Source organism: Punica granatum, chromosome 7 (assembly GCF_007655135.1).
Source record: "Punica granatum isolate Tunisia-2019 chromosome 7, ASM765513v2, whole genome shotgun sequence".
Classification (NCBI taxonomy): Eukaryota; Viridiplantae; Streptophyta; class Magnoliopsida; order Myrtales; family Lythraceae; genus Punica; species Punica granatum.
Window position 1 is genome coordinate 13,084,395 of NC_045133.1, and position 23,144 is coordinate 13,107,538.

General features: G+C 38.9%; 1 protein-coding gene across 1 annotated transcript; it reads left to right on the forward strand.

Moving 5' to 3' along the window:
- Window positions 1-634: 634 nt before the first annotated feature.
- Window positions 635-16,095, forward strand: LOC116213459 (uncharacterized protein sll0005). The gene is made up of 13 exons (XM_031548413.1): window positions 635-1,013; window positions 1,222-1,371; window positions 2,206-2,376; window positions 3,844-3,987; window positions 9,748-9,853; window positions 9,953-10,101; window positions 10,241-10,366; window positions 10,638-10,781; window positions 12,688-12,775; window positions 13,344-13,717; window positions 14,182-14,505; window positions 15,194-15,424; window positions 15,682-16,095. Exons 1-13 carry the CDS (start codon window positions 798-800, stop codon window positions 15,814-15,816), a joined length of 2,358 nt encoding a protein of 785 aa, XP_031404273.1. The 5' UTR covers window positions 635-797; the 3' UTR covers window positions 15,817-16,095.
- Window positions 16,096-23,144: the final 7,049 nt, after the last annotated feature.

The following is a 23,144-nucleotide window of genomic DNA, read 5'->3' on the forward strand; positions in this document are numbered from 1 at the left end:
ATCTTTAGGAGGAGATATGGCAAGATTAGGATTACATTTTATGTCTATATATATTCATCTTAGTGAATTTTAATAAAAAGGAACATTTATAAAATTGTAAGAGTATTCTCTTTGGTTTTTGAGAAACTAATTCGAATCTATCGAAAGTTTTCGTGGCGTTGATCAACGACTTATCAAACGGCTTTCCACCACCGTTTGTAGCGTTTTCATCGACTTATCAAACGGCTTTCCATCACTGTTTGTGGCGTCTTCCTATATACCGAGATTCTTGTTTTGCAATAAACAACGGGTTGAAGTCTGTTATACCAAGGTTCTTGTTTATGTTGTAAACAGCGAGTCGATTGTTTGTCATTCAAATCTGATCGTGGAACGATCTTGGGTTCTTTTAGTTGTCGGGTCTCGTCATTCTTGGCGGAAATCGCATCAAAATTTGTACTCCTTTATTAAACAAATTTATTATATTATTTTATTAATAATAGTATAGTATAGAAGATGACAAAGAGAGCGTCCGATTTTTTCTTTGCTTCAGAACACGCCACGTGTTCCTCTACGGGCCAGGTCTTTCTCGTTCCTATTCAACATACTCTCCGCACTGTTCAACCCAACACAAATATACAAAATAATAGAAAAGGAATTTGACTCAAAGTTCATACTCCGCCACTACTCTCTCTCGCACCTCGTTGAACAAATCTATCCCCCATCCCTCTCTCTCTCACTTCCCTCTCTCTACTCCACATACGTGAAGAAGAAGAAGAAGGAAGCGGCAGAGGAGAGAGTGTACGTAGTAGCATCTGCCAATGGAGGCGGCCTCGCAGCTCTTCTGCTGCGGAATCGAGCCCCTCCGCGGCAACTCCCCCGCCCCTCGCTTCCTCCTGCCAACGACAGGTCGGTCCCTTCACCGGAGACGAGCGATACCAGTTCTCGCTGTGGCCACCGATCCCAAACCGCCCTCTAAAACCCTCGACGGATCCTCCGCATCTCCTCCACTCAAGCCCGTCAACGGCGTCTCCACGGTACTCCTCATCTACCCCGACCCATTATGCCTTCCCCATGCTTGGATTCTATATGTATACCCACACGCACGCACACACACACAATCTGTTCTGTGGCAATTCCTTAGCCGTTGTTTATTCTCCGAAACGATTACGCTGTGCTGTAGTATATGTCGGAGGAACGAGCGCTTTTAACCATTCAATTTGCTTGTCTGCTCACAACTTGCAGAGGATTGGAGATGTTTCGCAGGAGATCAAGAGGGTCAGGGCCCAAATGGAAGAGAATGAGCAATTGGCAACACTGATGCGGGGTTTGCGGGGCCAAAATTTGAGGGATGTACAGTTTGCTGATGATAGTGTTCAACTTCGCCTCGTTGAGGTAATTAATGCATCATTTCACTTCCTTGTTGAGATAGGAGCTTCAAGAAAAGTATGCCATGCGTATGGCCGTGTATCATGCATCTTCCAAGATGTTTTGCCCATCTTTGTTATTAAACATTAAAATGCTTGCAATATTTCCCTGGACGAAGTTCCATTGACCATCCTCGTATATTTGAAGGACACGAACATGGACACCCTTTGTGTCTAGAAGCACTTTTACTCGGTTTTTTCAAATTCCACGCACCATCCTTAATTTAGTGAAAAGATGTTGATGCTACTCCCAGCCATTTATCTGCAGCAGGTGTTGGTGTTCTTTTAGTAGACAAAATGAGACCCTGGATTCACTTTACTAATTAAAAGGAGTTGTTGGCAGAACTGAAACAGGGGAGCAGGATGTCCCCTTTTGGAACAATGGAGCTCAGTGTCTTTAACAAACTCATGGGGGTGACGTGGAGTTTATTAAAATATGTCAAGTAGCTGCAGTCTCCTTATGACTCAGATGGTGCCTGAATATTCAGTTAAAGATCTCAACTATTTACCATGACGCCCACCAGATACACTTGTATGATATTAGAATCTGTCACATTCCTAACCCTGCTCTGCTTAATAGGCAAGCTAACTAAACTAGCAGTCATGCCTCAAAATACCTATATTAGTATCTTAGAATATGTCAATGTTATTCGTTGCAGTTGCTTTCAATAACAAGGAGGTATTTTATACAACAGACTCATGTATTCACAAGCTGTTGGTAACGCCTTGAGAAGGCACAGAGCTGGACATTTCTTGTGTCTTGGCTCTTAACTGTACTCTTGCTGGTCTTACTGTTTGACAGGTTGATGAGAGCAGCGAGTTTCTGCCTCTGGTTTATGATCCTGCTAGTATCTCTGCATATTGGGGAAAACGGCCACGTGCTGTTGCAACACGCATTGTACAGTTATTATCTGTTGCAGGAGGGTTTCTCTCTCGAATTGCTTTGGATATAATAAACAAGAAGGTCAAAGAGGTATTTTCTTTTCTTATTATTTATTTTATACTGTTCTTCCTGCTTTTGTGCCCCCTCAGTATTGCATGCAATTTTTGGTTAATTCCTGCAGTAAGTATCTAAGAGACACGTGTTTCATGTGGCTTGAAAGCCTTGAGTGTGTTCACTTCTGCCTATGCATGATTGACCAAAGAGCTTCTCAGTTCTTTTCTGGATCTGTAGAAATACCTCCACTTCTTTTTTTTCTTCTTGCCTGATGAGATACAATAAATGTACTGTGGCTGACCTGTGGAAAATGAGTGTAAAAAAATGACTCTGAAAATGATTAAAAAATGCAAGTCGCGAGTTGGAAATGCTTATTTAGTGAAATCATGGGCTAGCCTTATCAAGAAATGTCTAGCAAGCTGTAATTCTTATCGGGAAGAATGGGAAAGGGGCAGAAGAAGGCCTAAAAGAAGACATAGGAGCCCTAAGAAGGGACAGTTATGGATTTTGCCTTTGTTGCATCTGCATCTCCTACACTGCTTCCATTCCTGCTACAACATGGAGAGAGTAATTCAGGTGAACCACTGGATGGCTTGGAAATTGTCTTCCTCATTGCTTTTTGGACCGTAACCCAGAAAGATGATAACATCTTTGAACTCAATTTAAAGTTTCTCAGGTAACATGTAGTTTGCCAGCTCCTTTTAATTGGAGGATTATCATGTGATTGTTTTTAATTGTAGAAGGAAGTTTTCTATGAAGCAGAAGCATGTAGATGTTTGACCCTAAACTGGATGAAGTTCTTTCTGCTAACTACCTGCTTTAGATGATTTCCAATCTCAAGCATTTAGTCCCCTTGGATTTATTTGCGGAAGTCATTCGTCATATGTTCTTCAGGCATCCATTCCCTAGTCGTCTGGACCCGACCTTTCCAAATAAGAACCTGTGGTACGGTGGGAGATCATACAACTTAGTTGAAATCCCTGGTTGGGGCAGTGTCAAGTTTCAAAGAGTGGAAACTAACATTAAGTTAAGACGAAAGATATAAGTGGCCATTGCTTTCAGAAGCATAGAGCATTCTGCCCTTGAGACACTATTAGGCATCATATGATGGACATTGTGATGGTCTTGAGATGAGTCTAGTTGTGGAGTTCCAACTGATTATAGGTCAGTTACGTTCTACATCGAATATCAGCATGCCATGTTTGAAAAGCCATCATGATAAATATAGAGGCTTAGGAACACTGGTGAGCTTAGTCTGGATGCTTGTGCCTTTTCTATTTAATCAAATTGATAATCTTATTTCCTCATTGTGAGACTGTGTCGTGGAGAAACACTCGTTTCTGTTTAATTATTATTTATATTTTTTATTATTATATTATATTAGATGTTATGTGTCACATGTCTTGCGATGAGCATAGTTATATGTACTCGTCTTTGTTGCCATTAAAATTGCAGATTATGATATTCTGATCAGCTCTGATTTATCCTTTTTTTCTTATGAAGAATGAAGTTGCCAGAGCGATAGAGTTGAGGGAAATTGTAACTTCCTTGGGTCCAGCCTACATTAAACTTGGACAAGCACTTAGTATTCGACCTGATATACTCTCACCTGTTGCGATGACAGAGCTGCAGAAACTTTGCGATAAGGTAATCTTGGCCTTCACTAACTTCTTTATCAGAATTTATAAACTGCCATATAGCCCTGATTTCATGGTCATATAATTAAATTCCTAGAACGGGAGAAAGTGAATGTACGATGATAGCTTGAACCTGCCATTTAGTCAATTAGTCAATTTTACCTTTCTTCTGTGGTTGGCTGTTACATCAATATGGTTTTCATTACATCAATTTAGTTCCTGATTGATGTAGTTACATTAGGTAGTGCGACGATTGCATCAATTAGGTGGTTATGTGGTATATGTGCATTGATTAGGTCCCAATGCTACATCAGTTGGGTCCCCTGCCACATCAATAAGGTCTTGACATAAAGTGTGAATGCTGACAGTGTTATATGTTGGAAATTGCTACATCAATTCAGTCCTCTTGCTACATCAATTTAGTTCCTGCACTATTTTCTAACAAATTGAACTCCTGCGATCCTCTTGGTACATTAATTTGGTTCGTGCACTATTTTTTAATAAATTGAACTGAACTCCTGCCTTTCTCTTGCTACTACGCTACATCAATTTAGTCCCTGCGCTATTTTCTAACAAATTGAACTCCTGCGATCCTCTTGCTACATTAATTTAAGTTCCTGCACTATTTTTTAATAAATTGAACTGAACTCCTGCCTCTCTCTTGTTACATCAATTTAGTCTATGCACCATTTTTTAACAAATTGAATTGAACTCTCGCCTTTCTCTTTCCCCCTACTAAACAAAGTCATCTTGGGCTACTAGTGGATAAATCCATTGCAAATGGATTGAAGCATGAAGTTAACTGAATGAAAATACTTGCCAAAATAAAATAGAATTACAAAAATGACTATTAATAGGGAAAATAGCTTCATGTAGCACAATTTTTACCTTATTTTCACTTCTTATCACGTTTTTAAAAGTTATCATGATCTAGCACGAATCACTATTTTATTCTCGAATCTAGCACATCGTTAAACTCCGAGACTCATGCTTCAGTGCTTTGATTTTGATAATTTTTGTGAGCCGTCTGATGTCAAAACGAGATGAAAATATTTCCCCATGTTCCTAACATTATTATAAAGCTCATTACAGATTTTCAGATTTTTCTGGGCGGTGAATCTTCAGATAAAATATATTTACCCATCTTTTTGATGTTTCGATTTTGATAGTTTTTGTGAATCGCCCGACCTCAAAACGAGATTAAACTTTTACCTCATGTTCCTGATGTTAATATAAAGTTTCACACAAATTTTCAGATTATTTTGTACATGTTACTTTGCTAACTACACAAAGAGATAGACATAAGCAATATCTTTGGCAATCTAATATGTATTCAACATGCAGTGTTTCCTTGAAGACATTAACCAAATCATATTGCCAAACTACGCTCAACCAATCCAAAATGGTGCTTGTCAGTATCATGTTGGAACAAAAATAACTAAACCAAGTTCTATTTACAATGATTGTTCCCAAAATGTGGTACATCAGCTTTTTCGATCTTCAGTTCGCTTAGGAAGAGGTCCCATTCGATAGAAATATGCGTTAAACCTAGCAGCAGTTCAAGAATTTGTAGCTTTCGTGGCGTGTGCTGTGATGAGAGAGTGAAGGGGCTTTATTGGAGAAGGGCTATTATTGGTTGGAAAGAAGACCCGTCAGCATATGTATCCATTTAAGGAATCTATACATAATATTAAGGAGAGTCTATCGGTCGGCAACATCTAAAAAAATCAAATGTATAAATGAGAGCAAAAGTACCTGTAATGGTTATGCTGTAGATAGACCATACTGAGATGGATGTGATGGTTGAGATGGAGTAGATTTTTGTGACATATTCATTTCTTTTGGTGTAGTTTCTATACTCATTCATTTCCAATTGAACATTCACATTGTCTGCTCCAGCTGACACAGAACTACTCGGAGCACCACATGAAGGAGAAGCACCATGCCTATCATTTTTACTCTTAGCTGCAGGTTGTTCACTGCATCTTCTCATGGTGTGTCCCATTTCTCCACACTTGCTATACCTTGGATCATTCATCCTCTTTAATTTGTGAGGGTTAGCGTTGTCTTCTAGAGCCTTCTTCCTCTGCTTTTTGGGTCTTTCTGGTTGTTTCTTAATCTTTGGAAGAAGGATAGGGTCATGAGGAGTTCTCTTTCAATAATCTTGGCCACCGATAGGATGTATGAAGGGTAATTCTTTCCGTGTCACCTCTTTCTTTAAGAGATGATGGATAAACTCCTCTGGCCTTTGGTTGCTATACAACATGGCGGCAATATTATGCGTGCATGGTATGCTAGTTAAGTCTGTACTCGACAAGAACAAGTATGTTCCCTCATATTAACATCACACTTAAGGTATTGTGGATATGTTATCTCAAATTGTGTCATGTGAGGATCTCTTGATCTCAATGGAACTCAACCATTAGATTTCTTATTGGGTTCAACCTTGCTTGAACTTTGGGGCAAAAAAATTTGTTGTATTAGGCCAATAGAGTGGCATCTTATTTTCTTCCTTATGATGTATCCTTTGAGCCCTTCAACCTAGTTGAGTATAAGTTTACCGCCGACTTTCAACACATATTGCTTGTTAATACATCATTCTTATGGTCGGTATCAAAAGCTGACATTATTCGTCTGCTTGGATGAATTTTGCCTACATATTTTGTAGCTATTAAGTTGATCATTCGAAGAGTATTCATACACAGTTTGAACATTTGTGAGTTTGTTGCTTTGGCGCAATTTCAGAATGCTCTTCTCAATTCACCTCCATTATATTTGCTCATGTTTGCTCAGATATGCCTGCTTTAAAATTTGTGAGGCGTACTATCACAAACTTCTTTTATGGCAGTATCCAACTTCTGCAATGTTCAAAAATACTTAATTCATTACTATTTTAAATGATTTAAGTGATGCAATAGTCCAATATGCAAGGACTACTTAATATATCACACAGTGTACCATTGAATTCACTTTTTGCATGTCAGAGATGAAAGTGTATTTTTTTTGTATTGGATCTCTCACATGTACTATGAGGTTCTCAAGGAACCCTTTCCAGCTTTCTATGCACTCACTTCCACTACTGCATATACAATGACAAAAAAAGAATTGTTTTCAGCCTGGCTTACTATAGAAAGAAGTTGTCTACCATAATAATCCTTTAAGAAACATCCACCTAATCTAATGATGGGTCTACACTCTTCTAGGAAGTCTCTCTTACATGCTTTTATGCAGATGTATAGTCTCTGAAAGTCATGTGTCTCTAGTTGAACTTGCAAGAATACACTCGAATCAGGGTTGGATCTTAACAGCTTACGTGCATAATCTCTCAGTCTTGTATACTGCTATTTTTCTTCACTTTCATACTTTTATTTGGCCAGCTTGATGGCCTTGAAAATCATTGCATCATATAATTTATTTGGCAAGTGTGAATGAAGAAGACAAGTACTTGCTGTGCAAACACGTCTGGTTGAGTCCTTAACCTGGTAATCAACTTCTTTGCAATCCGCTCCCCCTGTTACAAGTTTGTTGTCGATCCTTCTTGTACAAGTGTGCTCAGGAACATATGTTGTCCCTAGAAGGGTATGTCTTCTTATTCAAACCACAGTATATCTTCCATTGGCATATATGATTGTCCTCCATCTCAACATAATATGCCTTCACTCTCGTCTTATCATTTTTTATTAAATCAACTTCCCTTCCCATTGCAATGTTGATGTATCTGACAGTTATCTTGAAGACCTCTAGATTTTAGAACTCCAATAATAATTTTCATATTTTCATTATCATCTACATTGTACATTGATAACTTATTTTGTACCTTATCTGAATTTCCATCCGATGACTCCAATTCTTCAGTTTCATACCCATAAGATAGTCTGTCATCTAATGGAATTTCCTCAACACGAGCACTTATATTTGCTGGTAAACTTTCAAGAGATGCACGTATTGCATCATCATGATCACCTGCAAGCATTTCTTTTATTCAACATGTGTTGTCATCTTAAATGTCATTGCTTTGATAACTTGACCTCATGTTTTTTGAGTCCTGTCGAATTTTCTCCTTATTCTCTCTTCTTCATAGCAATAAACTTCTTAATTCTGATTTTACTTGCTTTTATATTGGCATTAGCAGATTCTATCCCCTCAAGACGAGGCTGAGTGGACTGTTCAAACTCCATATTATCATTTTCCTCATATTAGTCCCTTACTTCAAGCCCATCCTTTCCATCTCCTCTTCCCATTTCCTCTTCTCTGCAACTTTTTGTTTCATCCTTTCAATCTCTTATGTTTAACTTCTTGCTCTCCTCTCAGCCTCAACTCTCTCTAGCTCCCTAAACTCCTCTTCATTGAGTTCTAAATGATCATCTATTTGGCCATGCTCATAATACAAGTGGAATTTAATTTGATCTAGCATTAAGGTCATATTCAAAATGGTTTGTGGCCAAATCAAATGTCTGAAATGTATGACCCCTATAATGGCAGGTAGTGTGTGCAATTCCATACACATCAAGTAGCAAATTATAGATCCCTGCAGTTGTGATTGTATCTACATCTACATTTCTTATGATGTATATATCACCACCTTCATAACTCACTCCGGGTTCCCAAACAAATTTCCCTCCACGATGAAGATACACATCCACTGTCTTCCACAAATGCAAATTGTAGAGAACAAATTCAAATTTGTAAACCCTATAAAACAATGATTTTCTTGTATTTTCAGAAAATTATTGTGAAAAAAAATTATTTTTAACACGTAAAATCACCACATACATCAGGATAGGAAAATTTAAGCACATTATATCAAGATCGATTCACCAAAAGATCATCTTTATCAATTGCACATACCTAACAATGTCGAAACACGAACGTAAGTCCTAAAAGAGCAACAATACTTTAGAAAGCATGTGTGGTGATGATCAAAACCCTTGAAAAATCTAATCATTTTAAAACCCATATATTACCGAAACAGAGAGACAAACAACAAAAGTTACCTATGTATGGAAACAAATTTTTGTTTATTGTCTTCCATAGTGCTTATTTGATGCTTCTCTTGATGGTCACCTCGCTGGAACCTAGAGAGGATGAGCTTCGCACTTGAGTAGAGAGAATAGAGAGAGAGAGAGAGAGAGAGAGAGAGAGAGAGAGAGGCAGAGGAAGAAGATGAAATATTTTGAAATGAATGGGAAAAGTGTGGGGGAAAGGATGATATTAGCAACCTCAGGATGTAACTGATATAACGAACATAATTTAATTTGGGGGTTTTATCAATTTGCCTAGACGTTACATCTCTTCAATCCCTGAAAAACTAAATGAGACAGTAACGCCGTCTGGATGATTGTTCATCACTCTATTGTGTTTCATTGAAGATATTGTTTAGAACAACTGAATGTGATTCATTATACTAACTTTGGTGTTCGCTAGCTGGTGTTATTGTTTCATGAGTGAAGTTGACAGGTTCCATCGGGACATTCTTGGGAAACATTAGTTAATTATGGGATTCGCTTATTTTCTCTGCAATTTGAACTTGTTCTGGATGAATAGCATTTCTGGCGAGATGCTAGTATCTTAAATTTTATGTTCACCAATAAAATATCTTAATTTTTAATGACAGGAAATGTTCCTCAGCTTAACTATCATTATGCCTTTATAGGAGATGTTCTTGTTGTTAGTTTGCATTCATGATCCTTCTTTTCTCACCAATTTATTTATGGTCTCGTTTCTCATTATATCAATAATGGTTTGTTTCCTTCCATTTTTAATTTTTAAGGTTCCTTCATTTCCGGATGATGTTGCTATGGCACTTATAAAGGAGGAGCTTGGTCAACCGTGGCAAGAAATCTACTCTGAGCTCTCCTCATCTCCAATTGCTGCTGGTATGCTCCTTGTAAATTTATGTAATAAAGAGTCTTTTAGATTTTATTTTAATCATTCCTGAGCTCATCCAAAGATATAATACTTGAAATGTGTTACAGCATCTCTTGGACAGGTGTACAAGGGTAGGCTTAAAGAAAATGGGGATCTGGTAGCTGTTAAAGTGCAAAGGCCCTTTGTTCTTGAGACCGTGACAATTGATTTATTTATTATCCGAAATTTGGGTCTCGTCCTAAGGAAATTTCCTCAGGTAGAGATTAGTATATTGTTGCAGTCGCATTGTTTTTCCGAGAAGAGGAGCATTGGCTAGCTGATTACCAGGATTTATTTTTTGTTCAGCTGCTAATCTTTTCTTCATCTTCTGCTTTGTATCTCCATAAATATTCTAGATCTCTATCGATGTGGTTGGGTTAGTTGATGAATGGGCTGCTCGCTTCTTTGAGGAGTTGGATTATGTGAACGAGGGAGAGAATGGAACACTCTTTGCTGAAATGATGAGGAAGGACCTTCCTCAGGTGAGGCCAATTATTTTCAGCTGTATATTGCCCTTGTATGTGGATATATGCTTCCTGTTTTTGGAATGTGGCTTGACAAGAGTAGAATTCCATTTGAAAGTGCGGCAGAAAGCTAGTCGTAGCTGGACAACAGTTTGGGAATTCTAATTCTGTTATATATTTTTCATTGATGCCTTAGTTTTCACATGTTAGGGCGTCAAAACATATTCTTACGTGTATCTACTTTAATAATTTGCATAGAATAAAAATCTCATAGAAGGTTGGTTTTCAGGTAGTTGTTCCTAACACGTACCATAAATACACGTCAAGGAAGGTCCTTACCACAGGATGGATTGAAGGAGAAAAGCTGTCACAGAGTACAGAAAGTGATGTTGGAGAGCTGGTTAATGTCGGAGTCATATGTTATCTGAAGCAGGTAATCTACTTCACGTGCAGAAACCTTGCCAGTATATATATATTTTTTCCCTTGATATAAATGCGGAAACCTTCTCAGCCATGCATCATAACCAAAACTAGGTGGGCGCCGCACGATTTGCAATATTGCAGAAAATAGAAATTACTTTTGTACTACTGAAATAGTTAAAAAAAAATGTACAGCTTCAAAAATTTTTACTTATAGAAAAAAAAACTATTAATTTGAATAAAAAATATTTCAGTCCATCTAAAATCAAACCATGAATAAAAGAAAGGCATTAAGAAAATATTTATGATATTCTTTCTAAACTATATCTTTTGCAATATCTATTAGAACATCAAAATTACTATAAAATGGATAAAATTAAGGGATACATGAGCTTATCTTATAATTTGCTTCTCTATATAATCTTTCCAAAATAAATAAAAATGCTGGTGAAAATCAATGCAGGGAGAGTTTTACCCTTAGTGGGTTAACTCGGCTCAAACTGGGACTCATTGGACTTCCAAATATCATTTTGCACATTATTTTAGTTCTATTCTTGTGTTTTTCCGAGTACAAGGAGGCCTAAGCGCGGTACAATGAAATAGAATTCCTAATAACTAATAACTAATAACGGATAGTCTCAGCTTACCAGATGAGGGCGTGCGCTACTGTGTTGCAATCTCTTTGAAAAATCCCCCCATACTTATTTTAGTATTGAAAAATCTCTCTATTCTTATTTTATTCCATTTTTTTCTCCCAAAAATTTCTCACACTATTTTCTCTCAACCCTCCCCTATTTTTTCTCCACTTAACTACACAATCACCTTCCTTATACCTAAATTTCCTCGAACGAGAGCACTAATTCATTATATTGTATAAATTTATGTTGAACTAATGAAAGAAAATTACAAGTAATTGTATATAATGAACGAGAGAGAAAAATAAAATCTTTTAATAAAATCCACTGTAGCGTGGGTCAACATGTAGTATGATAATTTAAAAAATGTCATTGTATCTGGGCAACCATATTTAGTAGATTATATAGGAGCATATCTATGAATGATGTCTTGTAAATATTGATATTAGGCTACTATATCTTTTAAGTATTGTGTGTGTGTGTGTGTGTATATATATATATATATGAAACACTACCCAGTTTTGATGACATGGCAGTGTGAAATGCTGGCAGAACTAGTTATGATATTTTATAGATGTCCTTTTTTTCATCTAATTGCAATTTCACTTACTTATACTGTCTCCCTTGCATGTTGAAATGACAATCATTTGAATTTACTTTCTCAATGCTTTTATCTGTGTATTATACTATTATTGTATCCATACAAAAATAAATAAATTTCTCGGGGCATTTATGTGATGCGACATTAGTTATATCAGGACATTTATTACCAGTGCAATTACTCTCTACATGCGTGTAATAAGTTTTTACCAGTATGATTTACTGTACCAAGGCAACAGTTGGATTAGAAGGTCACATGATTGGAATTACCATTTCCGACCAGAGAATTGTTTACATGTATGATAGTTAGACTTAGAACTTGATCTTTAAGGCTAATTTTGCGGTTCTCTTCATCAATTCTTCATGTTCTTATAACGATGGTCTTAATACCCATAAAAATGAATTTTAAATTTTGCTACCTTTTATTATGTCTTTTAAATATTAAGCAGTTTAATTCTTTGGCTACGGGTGGACATCATATATCGTATAATGCTTAATCTCCATCGACTACTACATGATATAAGCAATTAATAGTGGTGTATTGGACACTGTTTTCTTCAACCCGTTGTTCTTAAATGTTGCCTGCCTTGCATGGGCTTACTGGTGGTTTTTAAACATAAATTCAGCGGATTTAAGTTTATTGATTAACTAAAGCATTTGAATTTTTTTTTTGCTTGACTCTAGTTGCTGGACACTGGATTTTTCCATGCCGACCCACATCCTGGAAATTTAATTCGCACTCCAGATGGGAAGCTGGCAATACTTGATTTTGGTAAGAACTTTTTTTTTTTTGGGAAGAACATCTTTATTAGGGTTTCCACTTAATTCACATTACTATGTGTTCTTCCTCCTTGCTTGTAACCCTTTTTCGTTGACCTTCCTTGTTTTAGAGTATTCTTATTCGTCATCTTTTTGAATCGAGTATTTCTACCAGTCTCGACCTGTAACTTTAACCAATCCCAAGAAATATGCCCTTCTTTCAGTTTCCCCAGATGGATTGTCTACTCAGCATGGTTTGCAGATGGGAATAGACAATTGATGAAATAGTGTGAATTAAACCTGGAAATGTAGGGATACATATTGCTTTTGCTGAAAAGCTATTTCCAATCTCCTCATTGCTATCTCCTTTCTGGCTGTTACTCTGAACGTTATATGATTTGCTTTGAGCTCTTTCAAACCAAGCATTTTCTAGCTGTTGGCATTAATTCGTTCAATTATTCAAAGCTTAACTATTCTAGCTGGACTCCATCAGCTTTATATTACTTCATGTTTTTCCAAAGATTAATATATTTTTCAGGTTTATGGTTTCTATTGCAAAAACTCATGAGTTAGCTTGACAGGTCTTGTGACAAGATTAACCGATGATCAAAAGTATGGAATGATTGAAGCAATTGCCCATCTTATTCATCGGGATTATGAAGCAATTGTGAAAGACTTTGTCAAACTTGATTTCATCCCTGAAGGGGTTAATTTAGAACCGATCCTGCCTGTTCTTGCTAAAGTTTTTGATCAAGCACTTGAAGGTGGTGGAGCGAAAAATATAAACTTCCAGGAGCTGGCTTCAGATCTGGCACAAATCACTTTTGACTATCCATTCAGAATACCTCCATATTTTGCTCTTATCATTAGAGCTATAGGGGTGCTGGAAGGCATAGCTTTAGTTGGAAATCCTGATTTTGCTATCGTTGATGAAGCTTATCCCTACATTGCCCAGGTATGAATATATATATATATATATATAGATGCTAAAAAATTGTGTGAATTTAATAATCCAGTTGTATGGTAACATGATATTAAATGCCTGCTCAGGAATTTCAATACACCAGTTACGACCTATACTCTTTTATTTATCTTTTTATGCTTGGTCTGGAAAGACATCTGTGGACAAGTACCTACATCAGTATTGAGTTCATCTCTTAAACTCCAGTTGTAACTTTGCACCTATTTGTTTAATTCTACATATAGACACATGTATGCACACGCTCTAGGACATACATATGCACATCCCATTTCAATGGCGTTGCTGCATGAGTTGATATTTGATGTAGTTTGAGCTAAGTTATGATTATAAATTCGGCTGAAAATTCCTGTTTGTATAGCAATTGTTGTGTTTCATTAGGTACTGTTCCATACTGGTTTTGTTTAATTATTGACCAGTTTCCACATTGCCATTTCCAGAGGCTCCTGACTGATGAGTCTCCTCGCCTAAGGAGTGCATTGCGTTACACCATATATGGAAAGTCTGGAGTTTTTGATGCTGAAAGGTTCATTGATGTCATGCAAGCTTTTGAGAATTTTATAACTGCTGCAAAGAGTGGTGGGGGTGAGGGTATGAATGGGGACATGGCTGAACTAGGCATTATAAAAAGCCAAACAAGCTCTGTTATTCCTTGGCTTCCACAAGCTCCATCCCAACCAGGCCAGCAAGTCCAAACAAGGGCAGCTTTGGCATTTCTACTCTCTGATCAAGGCAATTTTTTCCGAGAGTTCCTTTTGGATGAGGTATCATTCAAGAAATTAGGCAGTTTTCTATGAAAAGTTGCTTGTCCAATGGAAGATATCTTTGACTAAACCGAAATTTCACCTTGCTCTTGATACACAATCATGTTTAGGAGACTAGTCCATTTTACAGGAGAGGCTTTTCACAGAACAAACAACTATGGAAATGATAGTTGGGGCTTCTTTTCCAATTGCCTCATACAGTATTGGGCTTTTGCTCTTTTAGTGAAATCAGGTCTCTAATTGGCCCCCAAAAAAAAAAAAAAAACATTCCGGTCTCTGAAAACTTAATACTGAAAGCCTTAGCATGTGCTACTCCTGCAAGCCAGATCATATAATTAAGCTTTATCTTATTCTGCAAAGTGTGCTGAATGGATACTTCCCCTATAATTGCTTGTAAGGCTTTAGGATTTTATAGAAGGGAGATCAGGAATGATGCAGCAATGCACTTCTTGTCCTGATGTCTCTGATGGTTAAATGCAGTGCCTCGCATACTTCTTTTCCTACAGAAAGTATTACCACAATGAATCTGTATGTTTAGAATTATTTGCTCTTTAAAATAAAACTGTATAAAACGGTAATGGTCTATTCGGCGGTATCTGGTAACGAACTTTTCCTGCTACTGAATAAGATTCCGTGCTGGTAAATATTTAAAGGTTAATCCATTCTGAACATTTCATACCTCCGGCAGATTGTGAAGGGCATTGATGCCGTCACTAGAGAACAGTTGGTACAAGTGATGGTGATTCTTGGGGTGGGAAATGCTGCTCCGGTCTTCAGCATGGTTCCTTCCTTTGGACCCATCAAACTTGCTGCACTTCTTCCCACTATAACTGAGGAGGACAGGGTTATACTAAACAATGTCCAGAAAGTTGTTGAGTTCTTGACTGCTGGAAGCTCGATATCAAGGGCATCCAATCAGGTTCTTAAACTTCTTCTCTTTAGGCTTACGAATTCCATTTACTGTTACTCAGTGGATTGGTCTTCATAAGAATGATGGAATAGGAGATGGATTTGTTTGCAAAATCGCTGCTGCATCAGTAGAAATTTTTTAAATTGCACTGCATTTTTCATTGGCTCAACCTGGTCCTCTCTCTCTGTTCAATAGTCGAATGATCATAGATATAAGTAGCTCCACATCTTAGCCTTACGTTCCTGTCCATCTTGGGTCTACAACAGGGCGCAGATGTTACTCAAATTGTTCAAGAGCTGCTTCCTGTGTTGCCGGGCATCTCTGCTAAAGTCTTACCCGAGGTGCTGAGTCGACTAACTTCCCGAGTAGTGGCTCGCTTAATACGAGATTCATTTATGTGATCACTGACTCTCAATAATTTGTTTATAACTGCCAATAAAATTAGCTGATCTGTATAGATTGTATACGAATACAATACAAGTACTACAGTTATACCAGGTCTATGTACCTGTAGATATATGTAGACAGCAGCAGCCACACTGCCCGTGACTAAAGTGAATTAGATGGGAGACCTCCGTGTTGCTTGGATCATTACTTTGGAATTTGAAGATTGTTTATTGAAACCTTCAAATGTAGGACCTCAGCATGAATAATATTTTGAAAAGCATCTTCGATTCTCACAGTAGCCTGTACTGGACCTGTAACATCCAAAACTGCAGCTTGAAATTTGTCGGTCTCCTTGCACCCTGATGCTCCTCCAAGCGCGTCATTATTGGAGGAGTCATTATGCTGTTTCTTCCTCAAAATATCTCTTGCTTTCTCATTAGGGTTTCTGCATTGGAGGCACCCCGAATTCTTGCCTTCGTCGTCTGTTCACCTATCAATGACGGCTCTCCCACAATGCTGTCCAGCCGAGATTACAACGAGGGCAAGAACCCACACCAGTTAGGTTCTTTCTCAAATGAGGCATTTCTACCTTGTTTCTGGCAACTCCCCTCTCCCTCATCACCAAAGGGGCAATTTCCGAAAGCTTGGACAAGAACAGCCGCAATCCGATTTTCGAGCTTCCCTCTAAAAAAATCATGGATCTTGGATCTATTGGATTTTATTAAATGAGGGGGGGCGGACATATGTAGTAAACGTTATGTATTATGTGTTATCCTGTTTATAGGTCTGATTAAGTGATCTACTGATATTTAAGATAATGGAATGATATAATTTCTAATTTTGCTCTTCGTAGGATCAGAAATTACCCTTTTGACATTTGCACAATAACGTCAGGCGCTAAAGTGCAATTGAAGGGTTATGGTCCTCGAGTTGTACGTTAAATAAAATGATCTTTTGAGGCCTTATTATTCAGATAGACATACAACCCACACTCTCAATGTAGTGATTTAGAAGTCCATGAACTTGCCACATGATTCATGCTATGGATTTAGGTAGATTCCGATTCATCGTTATCTCGACGTATTCAACATTTGTTGATAAGCTCACGAACCAGAACTTGATAAGAAAGAAGGGTGGAGGGTAGAACCAACTAAACTCACTCGATAAGATAACTCGCCACGAGTAAGAAAATTTGTTTTGATTCGCCACGCTCAAGTATGAACTATAAGAATCGGGGTTTTCGCCACTAAATAAAGGACTTGTTTAGATAAGCAAATAGAGGAAACGCTCTAGGCAATTTCATTCAAATATTCATCAAATTCGTCTCTAATGTTCTCTTACAATAAGGTGCATATTTATATAGAGGAAAGACACCCCTTGATTCAATAATAGAAAACTGATATCTAATCTCCTCTATATTACTTTCCTAAAATAAAATAAGGTAATAATATGAAACAGGAAACTTAAGAACTTTGGACACAAACTAAAATAGGAAGTAATATCTAATTCTAAATATCTTTCTACCTAAATAAAATATACTACCTGATTAAGATTATATTATTCCTAATTTTATAGATCAAGACATATCATCTTTCTTTTCCACATCATGATAATATTTTCTTGATATGTCAAAGATATGCTTCTTTGGGCATGGGCTTGTTGAGAATGACATAGGTTGAAATCTGAAGCACATCAATCAACATCACCAATCCAAAAGAAATCAATAAACCCCGACGAAAAAGGAAGAAGCAGACACAACTCCTCAACGGAGACAAAACACAATGCATTTGGAGGTTGAATCCTTTGAACCTTTTGTCCTTGCAAGCATGAGAGAGAAAAGAATTGAGTCTACTAGGTTGAAAACCCCTTTTGGGGTGGTCTAGGCAAAAGTTAAGGTAAAAAAGAGGCACAATCGGAAACCCCTTTAGGGTAGTCGTGGCAAAAGGAGAGCTCATCCCCTTTAAGTTGAGAGGTGCGGCCTTGAGGTGGGTGACCATAGCAAAAGGAGAGCAAAGTGAGAAATAGATAAAATTGACCCCCTAGTCCCTCACACATAGTGCGAACAAGGGATCCCCAAGGAAAGCGATCAGATTATTTATTCCAACACGATCCTTGATTGGCTCACTACATTACTCAATGTCCAAAGCAGAGTCTTCCTTGAGCACGATAGGCAACCGAGCGCGCCATCCGAGCATTTTAGAACAACCTATACAACAGAAAGATAAAGGAGAAGGGGGGTACATCTCGCTGCAGGCGTGAACCGACGTATCCTTTTAGCCCGGAACAACGCCCTCCTCAAGTTTTCTCTTTTCTTTTTGTCTTTGCATAACTCCAAATGAGTCACAACCACCCGTCAATCGGCTACCACAAAGCTAAATTCCCATACATTCATTTTCGGAAGTCTAGTCATAACATTCTGGAAATAATTAGACTGAGATCTGACTAATTCCGGATAGAAATCCCCCAGCAGGTTGTAAGCATAGCTGCCGTATGGTACCCTGTTGAGAAGGGTTCAAAGCCAACGGTCGTGTCGAACAACCGATAGAGCTGCTAAGGTATCGTCGGGGAAGTCTCGATATGCCCATGCATGGCTAACGGGAGCCCTTGGAGGCCTCGCATCTAGGCCTCCAAGAACGGGACCCACTTGTACTATCAAAGCAAAATTCTTCACGAGTCGTTCATGCGACCCGAAGTTAAAGACCTATGCATCACAATGACGCTCTTTTTGGTGCTTACTTGTGCCTATCTGTTGTTAGTATTTCTCACATGATTTACTAGTAATGTCAGGATCACAGGTACTGCAAACAGCAAGAACGACGACAAACTCTGATATCTTGCCCAATGGGGTATATAGGCGCTCCTCCCTAAAGCTCGAGTCTCACAGTACAAGACGCCTGCTCCTAGCGAACTTCCCGCAGGTCAAAGCATGACCGCCCAAGCAGCAGAGGCGGCCTCTGGCAAAACACAGTCGTTTCAGCAGCAAAGCCGACCATCGTCAAAGCACAACCATTCCTCAACAGCAAAGCCAGTTTCCAGCAATCTAACAGGCAATCGTCCTAGCAGTAACATTTGCCTTTAACAAATTAGTACTCTCGGGGCAGCATCGACCCCACACACCCACAGCACCGTCGCCACAGCGACATCCACAAGCAACTGGGGCATCCCCACTAAACGTAACATTGGTCGGTCTTCAGTAGACCCAACAAAGGCCCCAGCAGCCATCCCGTAGGGGGATGACTCCCTATCATCACCCGTGCCCCTGAGCAATCCTTTTGAACAAACACTTTCACATACGCGCATTCTATTGTACTCGAGTTTCATACCCATTTTACTGCACTCGGGTTTCACACCCATCACCCACTGCATTCGGGTTTCACGCCCATTTTACTATTTTTAGGGTTTTACATCCGCTTTACCTCTTTCAGGGTTTCACACCCATCATTCATTGCACTGGGGTTTCACACCCATCATTCACTCCATTCGGGTTCCATACCCGAGGTATCCCACCCAGTCGGGTTTCACACCCACATATTACCGCATTCTAGGTTTCACACCTACTTAAGCAACACACTTTCCTTTAAGCAATGCATCCGCCAGGCAAATGTCCGTGCTTATTGCAATGCACTTTCAATTAAGCAAGCACTTTTCTTTAAAGTAAACACATTCATTTAAGCAGGCAACTTTCTTTTCTGCATGCATTCCTTCTCGTATCCATGCATCCTTTCCTTTATGCAAATACCCTCTGTACGGACTCGAATGTGGACTCTTGTCGGGGCCCGCATGCTTGCTTTTGGATTGCGCGGCTTGGGAGTGTCCACCTTCCCGGGGATGCGTGACGGACACGCGTGAGAAGGAGTCGCCACTTATCATTTTACGACCCAAAGGTCAAGGGCCGATAAGTTACTCAGGTCTAAGGGTATGGAACACCTAGTTTTGCTAAGGCATTGGTTGGTACGAAATTGGAAAGTCCGTGTTCGGGGATTCATGTTACGTGCCGGCCTATATCCCGCATGCCCTTTCGGTACTCTGGTTTGCTAGGCTTGCATATTTTAATTATTTACCGCGTGAATTAAGCTGCGCTCGACTCGCACGTTTTGACACTGAAAATTCGGTGAACCAAACGTTGTCGGTTGAGAAGCCGAGAGAGAAGTAGGCCCGTATGTGGGGAAATCGGTTCACTATCTTGCGCTATAATTTATCAAACTGTGATGGTTGAATTTCTGCATGAACTGGAAACGCGATATCTTGGGTTTACTCTTGTCTGGGCAAGTATTGGACCGATTCAATTAGTTCGACTCTCGGACCGTTCGCTCACCAACCGAGATTCTTACAAAATGAATGTATAAAGTAAAATCCTTACAATACTCTCATAAAAACAATAAAATATAAATTACAAACGATTGAATCCCAGTCGATTCGCTTTCGGTTATTATTTCGCTCCGACTCACCGTGAGTTCAGGGAAGCACCAAAAAACTGAAATTCAAGCACTTTTAGTGAATGGGGCGTTGGACCCCATGATCGATGGTTAGGGCGTTGAACCCCAAGTGCAATGCGTCCTATGGGTCGGGCTCGACTCGCATGGACAAGCAATAGCATAAAAGTAACAAACAACATGCATATTGTAGACAATGTGTTTGTTATTGCCAAGTTTACGTGGATTAACAAGTTATTAACCTAGGGGTATTTTGCAAGCAAATGCCATATGCTAAACAAACAAACGTGTGTAAAGCATTTTTGCATTCGGCTTTGCTTTGAGAACTTGATAAATAGGGTCAAATCTCATGTGTGTGGATTGCTTTTACAATTGTTCTGTATTGTGACACTGAGTTACCACTGAATTAGCCAAACTCGTGTTTTGACTTTAGATTTGAAACCTAGAATTCCCCCTAACCATTATCTAATGTTTGGTTAGGTTGAGTGAATGATTAATCAGCATTTTACATGTTTTGTGATAGAGATAACCGTTCTAGTTACCCGAGCCTACGATAGGATGATAGAAACTCATCAGTGGATAAGAAAAGGCTTCGCAGATGAACTTGCACCTGAACAGGTAGCCTATTATTATCCTGATACTGTAGTATTTCTATCAATCTAACCTTAGGGGTGTCGCTGAATTGTGAAAAGACGATTTTGCCCTTTATTTGAAAATTGTTTTTAGAAAAGGGAAAACATCGCAGTGCCGGCCACCTCAACCTGTAGCCGGTGTCAACCAATTTCCTAGATCGTCCAGGATTATGCAAGAATCTGAAAAAGTCAAAGAGCCGATCGGTCTAACCGGAAGTGATCTAGAAAGATCTTCCATATTCTGACATGAATTACCTGAAATTAGGTAAAAACTCAAGTTGTGACACAGAAGTCCTTTATAGACGTTTGTGCTACATTGGATTACGCATTTCGGGTTTTGAAATGGACAAGTTTTGAAAAGGGCATTAACGTCATTTGACAACTCATCGACGCGAGTTATCAATTAATTACCGATTCATGCAAAAGTTGTTAGTGCCATGTGGATTTAATCGTGTGAGCGTCTCAATTAACCCATTTGTGGATTACAGCTTAAAATTAAATGCCGAATGTAGTAAATGTGCGGATTACAGACAATCAGACAGATCATGAATTGATCCACTGAAAGTACCCGAAAAGCTTAATTTAATGAAAACAATTCATCACATGGCGACCAAGACGGGTCCAGGAAGGTCGAGGATAATTTGATCAAAATGATCAAAATACCCTCGGAACCTAAATGGCCTCGAAAGAGTCACTGATACATGAATCCATACGTTTTGCATTAAAAACATGTTTTAAAGTTATTAGCATGCGGGGTTTGTGACAATATTGAAATTTGAAATTTGAAATTTTACACAAAATCCGAGAAATGGATTTCATCGAGGTAAAGAGACCGTTCTTGACCCGAATAAAGTCGAGGAACCTTCGGCTCTTTTCTCTTGGGAATAGTCGTGGGTTTCCTTGACCAGTTCCAGGTTTCAAGCATTCTCTTTAACCCAATTTCAACTATTTCTTGTATGCTCAAATGTTAAACACGATAAATTACACGTATTTAACAAAATCGGTATCGCCATGAGCTTGAAAAACGCATTTAAACATACAAACATGCACAAACACGTTATTTATGGAATCGATAAAACAATACCGGCTCCATGGATGCGGGAAAATATAAAGATTAGGGAAACAACTCAAATCGGGGCAAGGAAACCGGTCTTGACCCGAAAAGGTCAAGAGTACCCTTGGTTACCTCTCCAAGAGGTTAATCTGAGAGGTATCTTGGCTTTTCCGGATCGATATGGTTTCCTTGACTTCGATTTAAACATTTCTTGACATGCTAGCACATTAAACGATGATAAACATGTAAATGCATAAAAGAAATGATATTGAAGATAAAACATGCTTGAAATGCCTTATAACTCTGTAAATGCAACGAAAAATGTAAAAGTCCTAGCTTCTCTAAGTCGGGAATGGTTATACCTAGTCCTGGGATGCGGGATGAGATTGTAAAAAGTCGGGTTGGACTGTTGGTGGGTCGGGTTTGGGTTGTTTTGGCTTGAACAAACCCAAATGGCAACAACAGACCCAGCTGGAAGTTATTTCGACCAAACTGGGCAGTTTTCGAGTCGGAAGTCACCACGGTGGCTTCCGATGGAATTTTGATGCAAAGTCAGTGGCTCCTGACTCCTAACTGATCCATGGAGGTGACATTGGTGGTCGTTTGGTTCCAGACCAGTCAGATTGACCCGTATAACCCTGCAAAGATCATGAAAAACAGAGTACGTTTGGAAAATAGACTCGATTGGATAGTTTTCGAGTCGGACGTCACCATGGTGTCTCCCGATGGAATTTTGATGCAAGGTTAGTGGCTCCCGACTTCTAACTGACCCTCGGAGGTGGCTGTAGTGGTCGTTTTGCAAAAAGAGTCTCGGATCTACCCGATTTACAAGAAAACTGCCAAAACAGTCAGAACATTCGACCCGACTGGGCAGTCGGGCTGTTTCTTTGTGCTCGGTTAAAACCGATGGGTTTTTCTTGGATTTCCTTACTCCTTGACACCTTAGGGTTGTGTGGGGAGGTGTCTGATGGGTTTTGGTAACTCAAACCGACCCGAAAAGGCTTGAAACCAAGGTTGAGAGTTTTGACCCAAGAAGGACCAAAACGGGCTTCGGTTCTGTGGTTGCTTGTTCCGATGGGTTGGAGGTTTCAAACTTAAAATCTAAGCTTAGAAATGGATAGAGGGAGTCGAAAACATGTGGGATATGAAGTTTGGTGAAGTTTGGATTTAAGCCGGGATGGTAAATACTATGATTCCGACTTAAGTCTTTGGTGTTTCTTGCT